The sequence below is a fragment of the Hypomesus nipponensis genome, chromosome 23 (assembly GCF_054491055.1).
Source record: "Hypomesus nipponensis isolate SF chromosome 23, ASM5449105v1, whole genome shotgun sequence".
In the NCBI taxonomy this organism is placed as follows: Eukaryota; Metazoa; Chordata; class Actinopteri; order Osmeriformes; family Osmeridae; genus Hypomesus; species Hypomesus nipponensis.
The window spans coordinates 7,129,627-7,145,081 of NC_140383.1; the positions used below are offsets into that span (position 1 = coordinate 7,129,627).

Below are 15,455 nucleotides of genomic sequence, written 5' to 3' on the forward strand. Positions count from 1 at the left end.
GTAGAAGAATAACCTGTTGTCCTAAAATGACTGCAACAGAGATAAGATTCAAAGTAGGACCCTGAATAGGTACTGGACTGCAGTTCACTGTTGAGACCAGATGCAAATGGCTGGAGCTGAATTTCCCTGTAAAATTAGGCTTGAGCGTCAGCTGACAAAGAGACAATTCTAATCTTACCTGCAGGGAATCAAAGACCAGCAGCTGGGTTGTCTTGTCTGTCACCTGGCTGTCAAGGGCCACATGCACACACACACCTACACACTCACACACACACGCACACACACACACACACACACACCTACACACTCACACACACTCACACACACACACACACACATACACACAAACACACACACACACACACACACACACACACACACACACACACACACACAGGTACATAGTAACAATGAACCAGCTTTACACTCACAATAGGACCATTGTATACACACGTCCAGGGACAAATACATTTTCATCTACGTTTTCAGCTTCTCCCTTTTTCTTTCATTCACACAATTGAAAATAGAAGTAAAATCAATTAAACGAAAACTAAACCAAATTGAGCAGCCAAATTAAATGCAGAAAAATATTGTAATATCTAGTCATTATGCTTACAACGTACATATCTCTGCCAATAGCATCAGTGAAACATCAATGTGTGCATGCGTTGCATTTGTGTGAAACCATGCTTCCATTTTCATTGTTGGTAACCAACAACTGAGTTGAACTACATTATACCACAAGATGTCGCCAGAGACAAGTGCTAAACAGAAGTTAGATTACAAATAGTTCATTTCCACTCAGACAAACTGACATTTCAAAGCCTGACGCCCAAACATGTAAGTTCCATGACAACTTACAGTACACAGGTGTAAATATGATTCATACCTAAACAGAGATTACGTTTAACAAAACAGAAACAACTATAACCAAACATTCTAGCACTGAAAAGCACAAAAGAGCCTGCACAGAACAATTGTATTGTACAATTTGAGGCTACCTGCTGCCAGAAACATAGAGCAGAATCCTGCTGTAAAGTCATAGATGGATTTGAATAATAAGCCAGTACCTTGAAAATTGTAATTCATGATTAATAATTACTGATGCCAATATTGGCTGCAAAAATTGAATAAAAACAGTACTTCTAAGTCCACCCATACTATACAATCATAACAAAATTAAGTATACATTATGTATCTTCATCACACATTGTCTTTCTAACATTAATCCAATAGAATTCAATGTAGACACTGTAGCCAAGATGGTGAGACCTGAGGTTGCGACCTGGGCTGGCCTGGGCTTGACCAGGTCCACGACCAGGGAGAAGGCTATGCCCTTGTCCCTATCCCTGCAGAGGATAATCTCCCAGAATGCAGCCATTATCCCCACACTCCAATCAAACTGTCGTGTCAGTGTGTTGCCATTGTGGCTGTCCGTCATTTAGGCATGGGCCCAGGCTGCTGTATTGATGAGTCAGAGGTTCTAAGCTCTGTGACAATGGGCCTGTGGAGCCTCCACAAAGGCCTAGGCTAATACACGCTTTCAGCCACACGCTGCTGAGTGTGCAAGGCTTGTGCGTATGGTGCACTAAATGAGGGGCTGGTTCCTATAAAAACACTGCCGGGGGTCCTGTCCCCGACATTGATTATACAGGATCTGTCCCACCTCAGTACATCTGTAAGTATCACTACACCTGCTTGCTTGGGCAGTCAGTATCCGATGCTGCTCACCCAGGTGTTGTAGCCCGCAGCCTACCTACCTGGAGTGCTGGCACACACAAGGAGAGAATATCTAGCTAGATTTTTCTCAATGTAGTAACTGGGTTTGGTGCCTCATTTAGGAATGGTTTGTTCATTCCCTGTAGTAGCATAGCCTAAAAACCCACTGAGACATTCAGTTAGCCAGTTATTTATAGCCAGTCAGTCAGTCAATCAGATTGAATGGTTCAGTTTCCTCACCTCTGCCTTGTTATCCCCCTCCTCCACCTCCTCCACCTCCTCCACCTCCTCCTCTAGTAGTGAGTGAAAACACGGTGGAAACAGCAACCATGAATACCCAACAGATGGAGCAGATGGGACAGTTCAGAATCACTGTCTGGGAGGAGGAGAACTTCCAGGGCAAGCGTTGTGAGTTCATGCTGGAGTGCCAGAACATCATGGAGAGGGGTTTCTGCAAGATCCGCTCCATCAAGGTCGAGAACGGACCGTAAGTCAAAGTTTGTCATTGCACTCTCTGTTTGTTTTGTTATTTGAGAGTAGTTCATGTCTTACAGATGAGAGTTCAACTACTGATATGGCATTTACTATCATAAACCGGGCACATAATTGTTTAAAAATGCTTTTATTATTGGTGCATTCAATTAGATTGGATTGGTTACTTGAATATCATAGGCTCCTAGACAAGGCATAAACATAATTGTGGGTGAAAGGGGAAGGTTGTTTGCATATGAAGTCATCACAGGCCAAAGGACAGTAGATTACTGGTAGGTGACGTAAACAGGGGAACATTTGTTGCAGTGTTGGTATTGGCACTGGCATTATACAGTGGCATTAGAAGCAGGCAATCACCTCTTTGCTTGGAGACAATACTGCTTCTATAAAGAGTCCAAGATCAAAGAAAAACGCTATAATGAATCCTCCACATTTTCCATAGTCATTGATAAAATGGTGTATTGAGCCCTCTAGCCATTACAGCTTGTAAATTGTTGAATTATTGCATTGCCAAGATGTGTTTGACCCTGGCTCCAGCTGTAATCTGCATTGGCCCTGTGCAGCTGGCTTATGTGAGTCAGAATGGCTGACTGACGGATGATCTGATAAAGAAATGAGGGTGCACCATGTGATGTTTGCTTTAGCCTTTGTGCTACCGCCAACAAAAGGCTCTCTGCAATACATGGGGCGTTGAGCTATTGTCTATCTAATGTGACTCTCTCTTTCTCTACATTTCTTTTTCTCTCTCTCTTTATTTCTTTTGTTCATTATCGTCCTTTCTCTTTAATTATCTTTTTTCTCATTGTTCCTAACCTACTCCCTTTCCCATTTTCTCCCTCGCACTCTGTATTCTCTCACTGTTTTCCATCCTTCTCTCCCATCTCCATCTCCCTCCATCTGTCTCTCCTCCATCTCTTGCTCTTCTCTCCTCTATCTCTCCCTGTCCTCTCCCCCATGTCTCCTGTGGTGTAGCTGGGTGGGTTATGAGTACCCTGAGTTCCAGGGCCAACAGTTCATCCTGGAGAAGGGAGATTATCCTCGCTATGAGGCCTGGAGCGGCAACAGCAGCTACAGAACCGAGCACATGCTCTCCTTCAGACCTATCAAGTGCGCTGTAAGTCTTGCCTCCGACAGCACGCTCTTTCCACGGTAGAAACTGAGGGATAATGTCTTTGAGCGAATCCATCGAGTTTTTTCAATCATTCACAGCTGACCATATTGCAATGAATAATGAATAATATATAGAAAGTTGACATGGTGACTGATCTGGACTTATTCCTCCTCCGATGCTCAGAACCATAGTGACAGCAAGGTGACCCTGTACGAGTGTGAAGACTTCATGGGCCGCAAGTTCGAGATGTGCGATGACTATCCTTCCCTCCAGGCCATGGGCTGGTGCAGCAAGGAGGTCCCCTCAATCAAAATCAACTCTGGAGCGTAAGACACACTATTCTTTTGCCCCACTTATGGTCCCTCCTGTTTCAGATTTTGCTGTGACATTCAGGCCATAATAATACACTGTGATATGCAGAGCTTAATACTACACCATGGCTGCCTAAGTGTACCTTTTGCAGAAGGGTTTTAGCAGTTCCTTTATCAAAATCCCAGACCAAGGTGTGCTTGAATTGTGGCTGAAATTCCAATATTTCTTGATTGTCTGTTAAACAACGCTTGTGCCTTTCTTCTCAGTTGGGTGGCCTACCAGTTCCCCGGCTACCGTGGCTACCAGTACATCCTGGAGAGAGACAGACGCCAAGGAGAGTTCAGACACTACAACGAGTACAGCACCCAGGCTCACACTAACCAGGTCCAGTCTATCCGCAGAATTCAGCACTAAGTCCCCGACACTTCATCCTCCAACGGCTACTATGTACCGACCATGCTATGACATGTATTGAAATAGGCAATAAAAGCTTTATTCAAACTATGGAAACAGAGTGCTTGTGGCAATTCATTGCTTTTTGGCAAGACATTTTATAACGTATTTCTGTAGAGGGACGTAACATTGTAAAACAACCAGCCTGTGATTTTACGTCAAATCCTACCACCACAGCGCTGAAAAGACACAAGCTTTTGTTGAGACAATACAACAATACATCGCCTAGGGTTTGTTTTCAGAGCTAGTATGCTTTCAGTAAAACAGATTGATTTAGCTTTTTAGGTTAATAGAACTGAAAACATCTAATTGAAATACAAATCTTCCTGTTAGGCTGTATTGTTCTTGTCAGATTGTATCCTATTTCCAATAAACAAGAGCACGTTATCACGTTTGTTTTCACCATTTTAATGCGATGTTGTGTTGTCACAGCTTAAAAAGGAACCCACGAGGATGCACCTTCCGATAGTTTTAATTAAAAAATAAAATAATAATAATAATATATATATAGATATACGTCCATGCTGAAACTGTCTGGGATTATGCTTCAGAATTATTCTGCATAGGTAGAGCGTGATTTGCTGTGGTTTAATATTAAAAATATTAAATTATAATGGAATTAATCACACAAACATATTGCGTAAACTAATAGGCCTACTCTAACATGGTTACTTTAGCACGTAGGCCTAACTTGTATTGAATTAATTCAAGTCAGGTAAATAGCCTGCGTCTATTATGATGGCTGTAGAGATTACATATTTATGATTTAAATCCGTAAAATGAGGTGAACGTGGCCATTTTTCACTCAGGCCCACATATGACGTATACACAAAATATTACTACCTGAGGCTAAGGTAAATAGGCCTACAAAACATGCTCAGTGGCCTGCTTTGATCCCCTCCATGAGCTGTCCAAGGTGCCGACCTCAGTCTGTCTGACCGGGCCCCATAAAATTAAATGAGAAACACACGAATATGTCCTTATAACAGATTTAGGCATAAAAGGCCTGCCATACATTGTTATTTGTAGGCTAGCCTACTTTATGTCCATAAACTGCTACATTTAGTCGTACATCGTGTTTAAAAATTAAACGCAATGTTTCACACTGCAACATCCTGGATGGAATCCGTTGCCAGGTATGTTTACCAAGTCGGATAACCGCTCTAACACCAGGACATAATTCCGCCTTACACACCCACACAACCTGAACCTGATCATGAGCCTTACGGCAGAAAAGGAAAACACAGTCCCACACCCAAACCAGGATCTTTTAATAAATGTTCAACCATACACACCTTTCTCAAATATACATGTAGGCTATGTCTTGACTGATTAAAACGGCAGCACAGTGCAATGCAGAGGAGTAAACCGTGCGTTTCGCATTGGTAGGTCATGCTAATCCTGCTTTTAACTTTGAGGAAAACAAGGATACGGGCCATTAATGGACTAAATGCAAGAAGAGGAATAGTAGGCTATGCTTTAAGTTATTATGCGCGAGGTAGGACATAACGCGGCAATTTCTCTTTTAACATGAATGTCATTTAGATTAATTGTACAGATTGTGCTTAAAAACGACACTAATAATGTCGGTTCTTCAATTAATAGGCTACCGAATGTAATAATCGCGTTGGTGATTACGCAAAACATAAACCTAATGTCCAAACCATCGCCTATAGTGCTAGTAACCAAATGACAAGTAATGTTTCAAATTGAAATGTTTATGCAATTGTAGGCCATTGTTCGTGAATATCTGCCATTCGAGGCTTGTTTTAAGTTGCCTGCGACCTGTTTAAAGACACAGGCAGCTAAAGCAAGTCTTGGACGCCAGAAACAGATCAACGTAACACAGAACAGCGGCCATACGCTAAAGGACGAGCAGAGTAAGGGAAGCCTGAAGGAAGCCTGCTTTATAACACAGCACAACGAGATAAAGGCCTCGGAGAAACATTTTGTAATAGGTTACAGGGCTACGGTTGGGCTTGTTCTATTTGACTGCAAAACACCACTGACTATTCAAATGTCCGTCTGTTCAATAAAAAAAAAACTCTACATATTCAGTCCCTGTCATTACTTTCTCAATATAATGTTTTTGAATTTAATGTTAGGCTACATAACGTCCTTCATGCACATTCCTTTACCGTTTCTGATTTAAAATGGGTTATGTGTTTTTCTTAAATCTGTTTTAACCCACGGTGGATTTGCCTACAGGGTAATTAGGCCTAGATGTATTGATAGTGGCAGACACGATAATACATGTCATTTAGATTAAATGACTCTTGTCTAAAATGCGGTCTCTCACCAAGCATAGGCCTATAGCTAATAGGTTATATTAATGACATCATCAGAAATGGTTTTAAATGTTCAATATTATCACGCTCTGATAGACCAATAGCCTTACGCCTACTGACAGAAGGTGAGGGATAACATGTTCTTGTTTTCCTCAGATGTATTGAAGCGTGCTTTCTAAGGTAAATATTCTTTTCCAACATGAAATAGGGCTTTTTGTTTGCAAAGAGGTAAAGAGGCGGAAAAGTGCGAGGATCTGAACTGGTTTCCATGTCAAACACTTCAATTCACCATAGAAACTCAGATCTTAACGCGGAAACTTTATTAAACTCTGATGGTGGATTGATAAGGCCGAATTTCTATCGGCCTCTTTTTATTGTGGAGACCGGGCGGGATGACAGAGGTAAATTGCTCTTTTAATTAAAGCAATGCACCAAAGGAAATTGCTGTCTGAATATTGTCTCAGAGATGGGGTTTGTGACAGTTGCCTGGAAACTTCAATCTGTCCCACATTTATTCCAGATCACAGTTATGAGATAAAGTTTAATAAAAATCTTTCCCCGAAATGAAATCCAACCCTTTCTGAGCAAGCAGCCACAATGAGACAGAACTTCGGAGGAAACCTTATGTTCAACATGTATCTCTCAGGTTCGTGCTTTTGTTCGTTAAATTATTAAAACGTGCTTTACACTTTTATTCTGCTAAGGAAAAGGATATTTAGCCCGGTCGTCCAGTGGTGATGATGCCTCTAGCCAGCGACGACACCTTTTCAATTTGAAACACGTCTGCTCTTTTGTCGGAAATCGGATATCCTCTTTCCTGAACGCGTTTCCTGGCTTCCCCGGTGAAGCTTGGAGGAGAAACCACAAAAAGAAGAAAACATTATAGGCACTCTATTGAACAACGATTTGGTTTTACCAATCTGAGAGATTTGTGTACATTGTTTGTCATCCAAACATTGATAATAGTAAAACTTCGAAAATGCCATTGTTGCATTCAACGTCAATCATTTTAAACAGTATTGTTAATAAGAATGTTTATTAAACCATCTTTTTTTGTAGACTATATTGTGTTGATCAATTCTACATTTATTTTTTCAGATCCAACAGATACTCTGTTGAAAGAAGGTAAAGGCACGACTTGGGGTCCTATAAATTCAGGAGTGCAGAAAGGTAAGTAATTACATTTAATTGTGGCAATGTTGTGTTGTCATGAAGCTATAGTGATGAACAATTTTTTTTACAGGCAGATGTAGGTTAAACTGTGGGATATGGTCTTTGGTTCGTGAATGTGAAATACAAATACAAATTGGCCTATTGGTCTTGTGATTGTAGCTGATTGATAAGTGAACAACTATGAGGACATAATCGTTCTTAGAATGTCACAATCAGGCTACGTTTGAAACAAAGAAAAAATAATAATGTTTTGCAATTTAGAGAACATTTTGTTTAATATTTAAAACAGATAGCAATGTTAAATTAATCTATTGTAATCAATATTCCTATAAATGAATTAATTCAGAAAATATACTAGTCTTAGAGTAGTCTTCGTATTATATAGACGTACACATTGTTGTTAGGGTTAGTGTTTTTAAATAAATAGGCTGTTGTAGGCCTATCCATATTTACATTATTTCCGTTATGCCCATTGTGTTTTGCATTAGGAAGTGGACAGATTCAGCTATGGCAGTTTCTCCTGGAGCTCCTATCAGACAGCGCGAACATGACCTGTATTGCCTGGGAAGGAACAAACGGCGAATTCAAGTTGATTGACCCAGACGAGGTGGCACGGAGATGGGGGGAGCGCAAAAGCAAACCCAACATGAACTACGACAAATTGAGCCGTGCGCTCCGCTATTACTACGACAAGAATATAATGACGAAAGTCCACGGGAAGCGTTACGCGTACAAATTCGACTTTCACGGCTTGGCACAAGTGTGTCAGCCTTCGTCGACAGAGCAAGCACTGTACAAATTCCAAAGTAATTTCGCCCCTATTCCTTTTTCGGGGATCTCCAAGCTAAACCTTGTTGCGCCCGGAGTGGGTCCGTCCGGGTTCTCCTACTGGCCGGGTTCCCCACCGACTCTTTACCACAGTCACAATCTCCAACCTCCCGGACCATTCGGGGCTGTGTCTGCTTCGCACATCAGCTGTGTTAACAACATTAACAACTTGAATAATATAAATACTCATTATAACTGAGTTGCATCAACCTATTCTAGACATATGGCTTATATGGATGACCGTTCCATGCGCTACTGTTATAACCGTCAAGCCAACACATTTATTATGGGCATATATCTGTGTGAAAATAATTATACCGAATTGTACACCTATTTGTATCCATTTCTGACTGACTGTGATATGAACAAATTATCTTACCTAATTATCTGAGGAAAGGGAGAGTAGGCCTATAATATAAACTTAGTCTAAGGGACACTTGAAAGGTAGCGCTGTGGTTAGGAAACATGATCCTTTGTCCTTTTTTTACTGTATATTATTTTAATTAAATTACACAATGTACATTGTCTGTATTTTCCACATGCTGACTGCCTTTCTGTAAATCTACCATTAACAGGTCATCAGCGCCATCTGATGGGTCTTTGGAAGCTATTGGAAATATTTTTTACAGATTATGCTGCTTTGTGTTAATGTATTTACGTTTTTTTTGTTCACCAATTGAGATGAAATAGGTCTAATTTTGAAAAAGTACATAATGAGTTCATAAATGCGTGCATAAAACGTTTACGACATACTATACAAATAATTACCTAATCAATGTGGAATCAGTCCATTTGGAATCAATCCACTTTTTCTCAAAGTACGCCCATTTTGTATCAACACCACACTACCATTACAAAATTTCGTTATGAGAACTTTTTTTTTCAGAGGCTTTTATTACAATTAAAATGTCATTTTTACTCTTGTGTTTTTGTTTGTGTGCCTTTGTCCAGGATCAAGAATCCCACTAGACTTGGCATCCAATATTAAATTCAATTTTAATTTAAATTTAATTTCAAGCACGTGTCATACTGTTTGTCAGTGTCTTTTATATATTATTATTGTAAATGATTATCGTGTCTTGGTAGTCACATGCATGAACCACACGAGGGCGCTATACCTCTTCGGACGGTCAGCCACCCGTTGGAAACTGTACGATACCTTCTGCTAATAAGCTGGAGCCTGTGCGTCATGTGGAAGACTATCCTGCTCTACTTCTGGGGAGAGAAGGCCTGGTAACATGATTTCTTTCCTGTAGACAGGCTGTGTTTATTTAAGGACATTTGTTGTTCACAGCCTAATTTCACCACATCCTGTTTGACAGAAGGTGTAATTACACAGTCCTCCATACAGTGACAGAGTATAGTGTGTACAGAAGCCTAAAAACCGTGTGGGTGTTGAACTAATTTGGTGTCATAGGTGGAGAATTCCCGCATGGTGGTGTATTGCACATCGAGGCTTGATCAGAACAACACAGCAGTGTGTGTGACCTGCATATCAATGGAACCCCTAGAGACCCAGAGAGAGGCTTCTATTGACGGGGTGGCAGCTCTGCTGCTCCTGCTTGCCCTGGAGACACAGGACGCATTTCAAAATACCTCCCCCCTTCTCTCTCTCTGTCTCAATCTTTCTCTCGTTCTCTCTCCTTTAGTCAGCAGTAGCTTTAGCATCCCTGTGCCCATTCCATCTTTTGCATGTACAGCCTGGCTAACTGATGAGGTAGGAATCAGCAAAATCAGTTACTAAACCGTAAATTAGATGCATATTTCGAGCAAAGATTTTAATGTATGTCCAATTTTATGTGAGCACTGGAGCATCTCAACTTTATACTTTATATTCTTTTTTTTTAACATAAGGGTGCCACCACACTGCACACACAACAACATTTCTTATATGGACTTGATGACGCAACATTGAACTGACACCGTAGGAATATAATTGTGCTGAGTTGTTACGATAAGTGGGTCGACCGTCAAGGCCTAATTCATGATCTCCCTCCTCCCTCTCTCTGGCTCCAAGGAAGAGCTATTTAGAGAACAGGTAGGAGTGTGTCTGTGTCTCTGCTGGTGACAGAGCTTACCCCTGTGAGCGTTCAATACCACCCACTGAAGTGTTAGTCATCGTTTTCCCACAGGCACACATTTACAGCACTCATTTCATTCCCCATGGTAGATTCACCATGGGGACTACAGTTGAATGTAAACATTTGGTACTGTAATCTATGGGATACCAACTCCCTATAGAATACTAAGATAGAATTGAAACGCTGCAGTCTTGTTTGTCAATCCTCCCCATGTAAGTCTTAAGCCCTGAGGGAAACAATTGCATCCTGCCTCCCACCTTTGTGTTATGTAAGGGTGGGGAGGGTGAATCCAGCTTAGCAGAGATAATGCGCAGCTTAAGTCAGCAGGATACTGTGTAACAGAGGAACATAATAATAGTTACACGTACACTGAGAAGCTTCCAAGACCAATGCCCTGCCATGAACTTTTACTGTTTTCATCAACATTTCTCACTCCTCATGGATCTCTAGAAAAAGGGTCCGAATCATTCCACAAATCTGTAGTCCAGTGTCTCAAAATATGAAATTCAATTTACAGTGTGATAATCTCATGTTATGATATAATTGAATCCAGTTGTGATGTGATGAACATTGTAACCGTACAGATTTATTACATCAGGTAAAGATTTTGAGCAGAAAGGAAAAAGATGAAGACAAATTTCTCCAACTTATTCATTCAGTCAATCTAAAATTGTGATCTCTCTCCTGAAATGGAGTCTCTACCAAAGATCAGTTGTGACTACATCAGTGCAATGGTCATAAAAAGGAACTTATTGTGTCTTCAAGCCTAAATCCACTCAGTCATCATGCTTATGGATACACCTTTGGTAGAATATTGTCCTCTGTCGTGCAATGACATCATTCATGTTGAGAAGGTGCTTTGTAGCTTAAAAGATCAACAGTAATGATCACAGTGGATGCTGATGACAATCGCCACAGTCCAGGGCAGCAGCAGCAGCAGTAACTGTCCTCACAGTACCTTAGAAGACATGTCCTGGGGAACCTGACCTGTCAAAGGATCTGTAGTAGCCTTTGCCTTTATTCACTGTGCTATCTACAGTCCCTCCAGGGTCCTCCACTTGGCCCAGGTCCTTCCCCTGTAAGCTGTTTTAAGGCGGATTAAGTTCCCCAAATATAGATGGGGCTTGCTGAGATGAACAAAATGACAGTCACTGTAGGAGAATAATCTGGTTGACCAGATTAGGGTTTGATGTAGTGAGTGCAAAAAATAGCTCTGATGGCCAGATTTGCAGGACCAGTGTGGTTGATGAACGTTTTATTTGGGTAATTCCTGGTTTAGGATGGACATATCGAGTCATGTAATTTACAGTATGTGCACAGTAAAAAAAAGAAACATTATGGAATAACCACTTTTTTTTGTTGTTGTACAAAATGCGAAAAGTGATTTCAGACAACCTAATATCCCAGATTATCAAATGACGTGTGTGTAGTAAAGCTGTGACTAGTCAGCACAACACACCTTGTTCACCTGGCACTGATCCTGTTCTTGTAGTACTACAGGCTGAGCAACAATTGTGTAGCTGCATCGCCTTCTTTGCCTGTGAAGTGGAACATGAATGAAATTGTCTGTAGTGTAAAACATCTGTCTGTTGCTTTATGCCTGGGTGTTTTCCATTTGGGGGGAAGAATGGAGAATCAGGACATATTTTCCTATTTCCCATATATTATTCTATTTTTCCATGAGTAAATTATTCTATTTTCTTTGTATTTCATTGATGTTCTAAGAGTCGCACATCAAAACATTCTGCAGGTGGGGATTTGTCAGAACACCACTGCAGAATAAACAAGCTTCTTCAGGCATCATACAACAAATGAGTCATCTCACATGCAGATACAGTGAAATATCTGATATTGATTTGGATGCATGTGTCTACTGTGGTTCAGACCAGCCAACGCGATGTGTAGGCAACAATCATTCAGTTGTCTACTGGTTACTATAGCAACATGACAAGAGGAATGCGTCAGGCAGGCAACGCACTCTAGTGTCAACAGTCTATAGGGGCTACCTTCCCTGGTCGCATCCTTTCCATTTGTACGTACTCTGTTGTTAACCTGTCTCGTATGCTCTTGCTTAAGTCATTGGTTGGAGAAAGGGAAATGAAGCCACTGAAGATTATTGAGAATGTTTCCCAGAATGCTAAGTTTTACCAGGCACTGTGTAGACTACCATTACAGCCGGACAGACAGTTCTATCAGACTGCAGCAAATTCTAACCAATCAACTTGGAGACCTTAGGGCCACGTGCTCCATTCACAAAATCAGGGGAATTCCCTAATTAGGCTCTCCCTTTTTCATTGATAATTAAGCCTGCTAATGCTTAGACATCAAGGTTGCCATGATCATTCAATATAATAGCTTTCTTAACACCACACATTTTCAAGTAACGTAAAGGTTAACTAAGGTTTGACGGTTTGACAGTGAAGGTTTCATTGACTTAAAGGTGTGAAAGCACCCAAGTTTCATGGCATAAGTTTTAATTTTTTTAATAGAAAATATATATTTTGGTTTAAAAAACAAGAATGTGGATTTCATAAATAAGACAATTTCAGCCTAGATGTAACCTTTGTGGCTGTTATACAACTCCCTTATGTGATCCAACCAAGCTTTAAAACATATGTTAATGTATCCTTCAAGGTCATTACTGCATCATCACACTCACATGCACACAAAGGAAAATTACACAAACAATACTTCTTATATTTGTTTTATTTCCTGAAGAAGACTGTTTTGACAGTATATAACGTTGTGACAGTTCAGACATGTATTGTTTACACCTCAGAAAGGACATATAGATGTCCATTGTGATACAGACAGTGGTCTGCTGGGTCTGAGTACTTGTAATCACATGAAGGAGGTGAGACATGTGCAGTAGGCTTCCTGTAATAAACTATCTGGATGATACATGTTCTACAAGGAAAACCTGGAAATTACCCAAACACTGATATCGTAACAATTATAACATGTGCAAGACAAAAAAAGCTTCACTGTAAATTTGATTCTTTGACTGTTGAAATACCTGCATATCTACTATTCAAGTCAATTCAAGGTACAACAATTACAGTTACCACATAAAAAGATGAAACTCACTTATTTTACCTTTGTATTGCTTTAACATATCAGCAACATCAAATATGGTTATACATATTTGTAAACCTTTATTTCAGGCCTAATAATTCCTAAAATGTAAATTATTGGCACATATTGGGAAAGATAATCTCTGCGTGCGTACCCATTTAGTGTCTAAACTCTAAAGTCTAAAGTTTAGACTTCAAACCGTTGCAACTGTGCGGTTGCAACTGTGCGGTGCAGAAGTAGGCCTAAATGCTACTAGGCAGGTCAGCACCTTGGATAGCTCCTCCCTTTGACGCTTCAAATACTGCTATTTCCTGGCCCACGTGACCTCCAATCGTTACATCCAGACAATTTTTTAATCATACTCAAATGTATGTGTGGTCTATTATATTTTGTTTTTCCATCGTTTTCTTATAGCCTGTGCCCACCTTCACACACACAAACACACACACACACACACACACACACACACACACACACACACACACACACACACACACACACACACACACACACACCAGTAATAGGCTATTACTGTATTCAATTGAACGATGGCTCCAAATACCCGTAAACGACGTGACAATTTGAACACTTTAGGTTTGAATGATTTTAGACAGTAGGTTGCTGATCAAGTCTAGAATGTGATTATACAGAGGCACGTTCTTGTCAATGGTTCTAATTAAGGGTACCCCTTACAATCATTTTAACATTTTGTTTTTATATTATTTCTTGATTTAACGGTCCACGCTATTGTCCCGATCTCCTTCCTCTTTGAGGTCTTGAAAGACTTCAGTGAAAAAGTGCGGGTCAGAGTTTAACTGTAACATTTTGGCACTCATTCTATCAATTATGGTCAGCGATGTATCCCAAAAAACGTCTTTGTTAGCTTCGATCATGAAGGGTTTGAGAGGGTAGGAGATCTCGTTGCCCATGTAGGAATAGGCCAGGTAGAGGCAGCTCAGGAAGGTGCCCTGTAATTCGGAGGCGCTGTCGATGTCTTCGGTTACTATATCCTTGCAGAGCAAGTAAACGAAGACCAGGTTAGCTGGCGTGATAAACCCATGGTCCTGCCAGCCTTGGATGAGCAGGGTTCGGTCTACGTTTCGAAACCATAGGATAACCTCCCCACTGCTGAGCTCTTTCAGTTTGTAACATCTCCGGCACAAAAAATCTCCCAGACAACGCAACAGCTCCCCAGTAGACGCCTGGATGATTACCCGTCTGGGTGAAAGGACTGACAAACGGCTCGGTTGCTTTTTGATGGACAAGATAGTTACTCCATTCGTCTGACTGGGTTGAAGGTTTTGGGTGGGAACCGATGGCACCAGAACAGCGAGCGGTGCTTTAACTTGGGGTTCGGACTCAGACTGTTGTGATTTCTTGTGATTTTCATGATTAAGATGTTCCACTTGGTTGTTGCTGACTTGTGACGCAGGGGGGTCTGGGCTGACTTTCTTGGCAGATTTTTTCTTATTCGATGCAGCAACCGATTTCGTCCATACAAGTGCTGAGACGAGCATGGATTGTCGTTTGACCGTCCCCTCATTGTTGTTGATTCCATTTCTATCGTTCAACAGAGCTCCCTTACTTGCTGTTGGCGAAAACGAAAGGACCGTCCCCATCCCGGCAAAATTGAGTCGGCACCCCACAGTTAGATTTTTCTTGAGGACTATTCCTCGTCCACCAGATACTCACTGTGGTGGGATGCGGTCCAATTCACAGCAACAGATTTAGCTCCATTGACTGTAGTGCTCCATTCATTTAATGGTACAAATTTGATGCTGGGTTATGTAATGTCCGGGGTTGAAATTCCAGGAGGCTAGCGCACCAACACTCCCCAGCTCTTACGCACCACAGCCTCTCCGCGACCGTATTCTCAGAAGAGGACAGACAGAACCTCTCTCTTGGTCACAGATTCTCCAACAA

At 41.1% G+C, this 15,455-nt stretch overlaps 3 protein-coding genes across 3 annotated transcripts; 2 read left to right on the forward strand and 1 right to left on the reverse strand.

The window, feature by feature from the left end:
* The first annotated feature begins 2,035 nt into the window (after positions 1 to 2,035).
* On the forward strand, positions 2,036 to 4,144 carry cryba2b (crystallin, beta A2b). Its single transcript, XM_084688824.1, has 4 exons — positions 2,036 to 2,206; positions 3,184 to 3,325; positions 3,506 to 3,648; positions 3,901 to 4,144. The coding sequence occupies exons 1-4, from the start codon at positions 2,049 to 2,051 to the stop codon at positions 4,046 to 4,048; spliced, it is 591 nt and encodes a 196-aa protein (XP_084544950.1). The 5' UTR covers positions 2,036 to 2,048; the 3' UTR covers positions 4,049 to 4,144.
* Positions 4,145 to 7,299: 3,155 nt separating this feature from the next.
* On the forward strand, positions 7,300 to 9,300 carry fev (FEV transcription factor, ETS family member). The gene is made up of 2 exons (XM_084689363.1): positions 7,300 to 7,545; positions 8,037 to 9,300. The coding sequence occupies exons 1-2, from the start codon at positions 7,407 to 7,409 to the stop codon at positions 8,573 to 8,575; spliced, it is 678 nt and encodes a 225-aa protein (XP_084545489.1). The 5' UTR covers positions 7,300 to 7,406; the 3' UTR covers positions 8,576 to 9,300.
* A 4,963-nt stretch (positions 9,301 to 14,263) lies between these two features.
* Positions 14,264 to 15,151, reverse strand: cdk5r2b (cyclin dependent kinase 5, regulatory subunit 2b (p39)). Its single transcript, XM_084689456.1, has one exon. It carries the CDS (start codon positions 15,149 to 15,151, stop codon positions 14,264 to 14,266), a length of 888 nt encoding a protein of 295 aa, XP_084545582.1.
* Positions 15,152 to 15,455: the final 304 nt, after the last annotated feature.

What these genes read in the sequence shown, in the direction of transcription:
- cryba2b (XM_084688824.1), top strand. Translation starts at nt 2,049, where the DNA reads ATGAATACCCAACAGATGGAGCAGATGGGACAGTTCAGAATCACTGTC. An exon ending in ATCAAGGTCGAGAACGGACC is followed by an intron (nt 2,207 to 3,183) that starts GTAAGTCAAAGT and finishes CCTGTGGTGTAG; the next exon opens with CTGGGTGGGTTATGAGTACC. An exon ending in ATCAAAATCAACTCTGGAGC is followed by an intron (nt 3,649 to 3,900) that starts GTAAGACACACT and finishes CTTTCTTCTCAG; the next exon opens with TTGGGTGGCCTACCAGTTCC.
- fev (XM_084689363.1), top strand. Translation starts at nt 7,407, where the DNA reads ATGTTTATTAAACCATCTTTTTTTGTAGACTATATTGTGTTGATCAAT. An exon ending in AAATTCAGGAGTGCAGAAAG is followed by an intron (nt 7,546 to 8,036) that starts GTAAGTAATTAC and finishes GTTTTGCATTAG; the next exon opens with GAAGTGGACAGATTCAGCTA.
- cdk5r2b (XM_084689456.1), bottom strand. Translation starts at nt 15,151, where the DNA reads ATGGGGACGGTCCTTTCGTTTTCGCCAACAGCAAGTAAGGGAGCTCTG.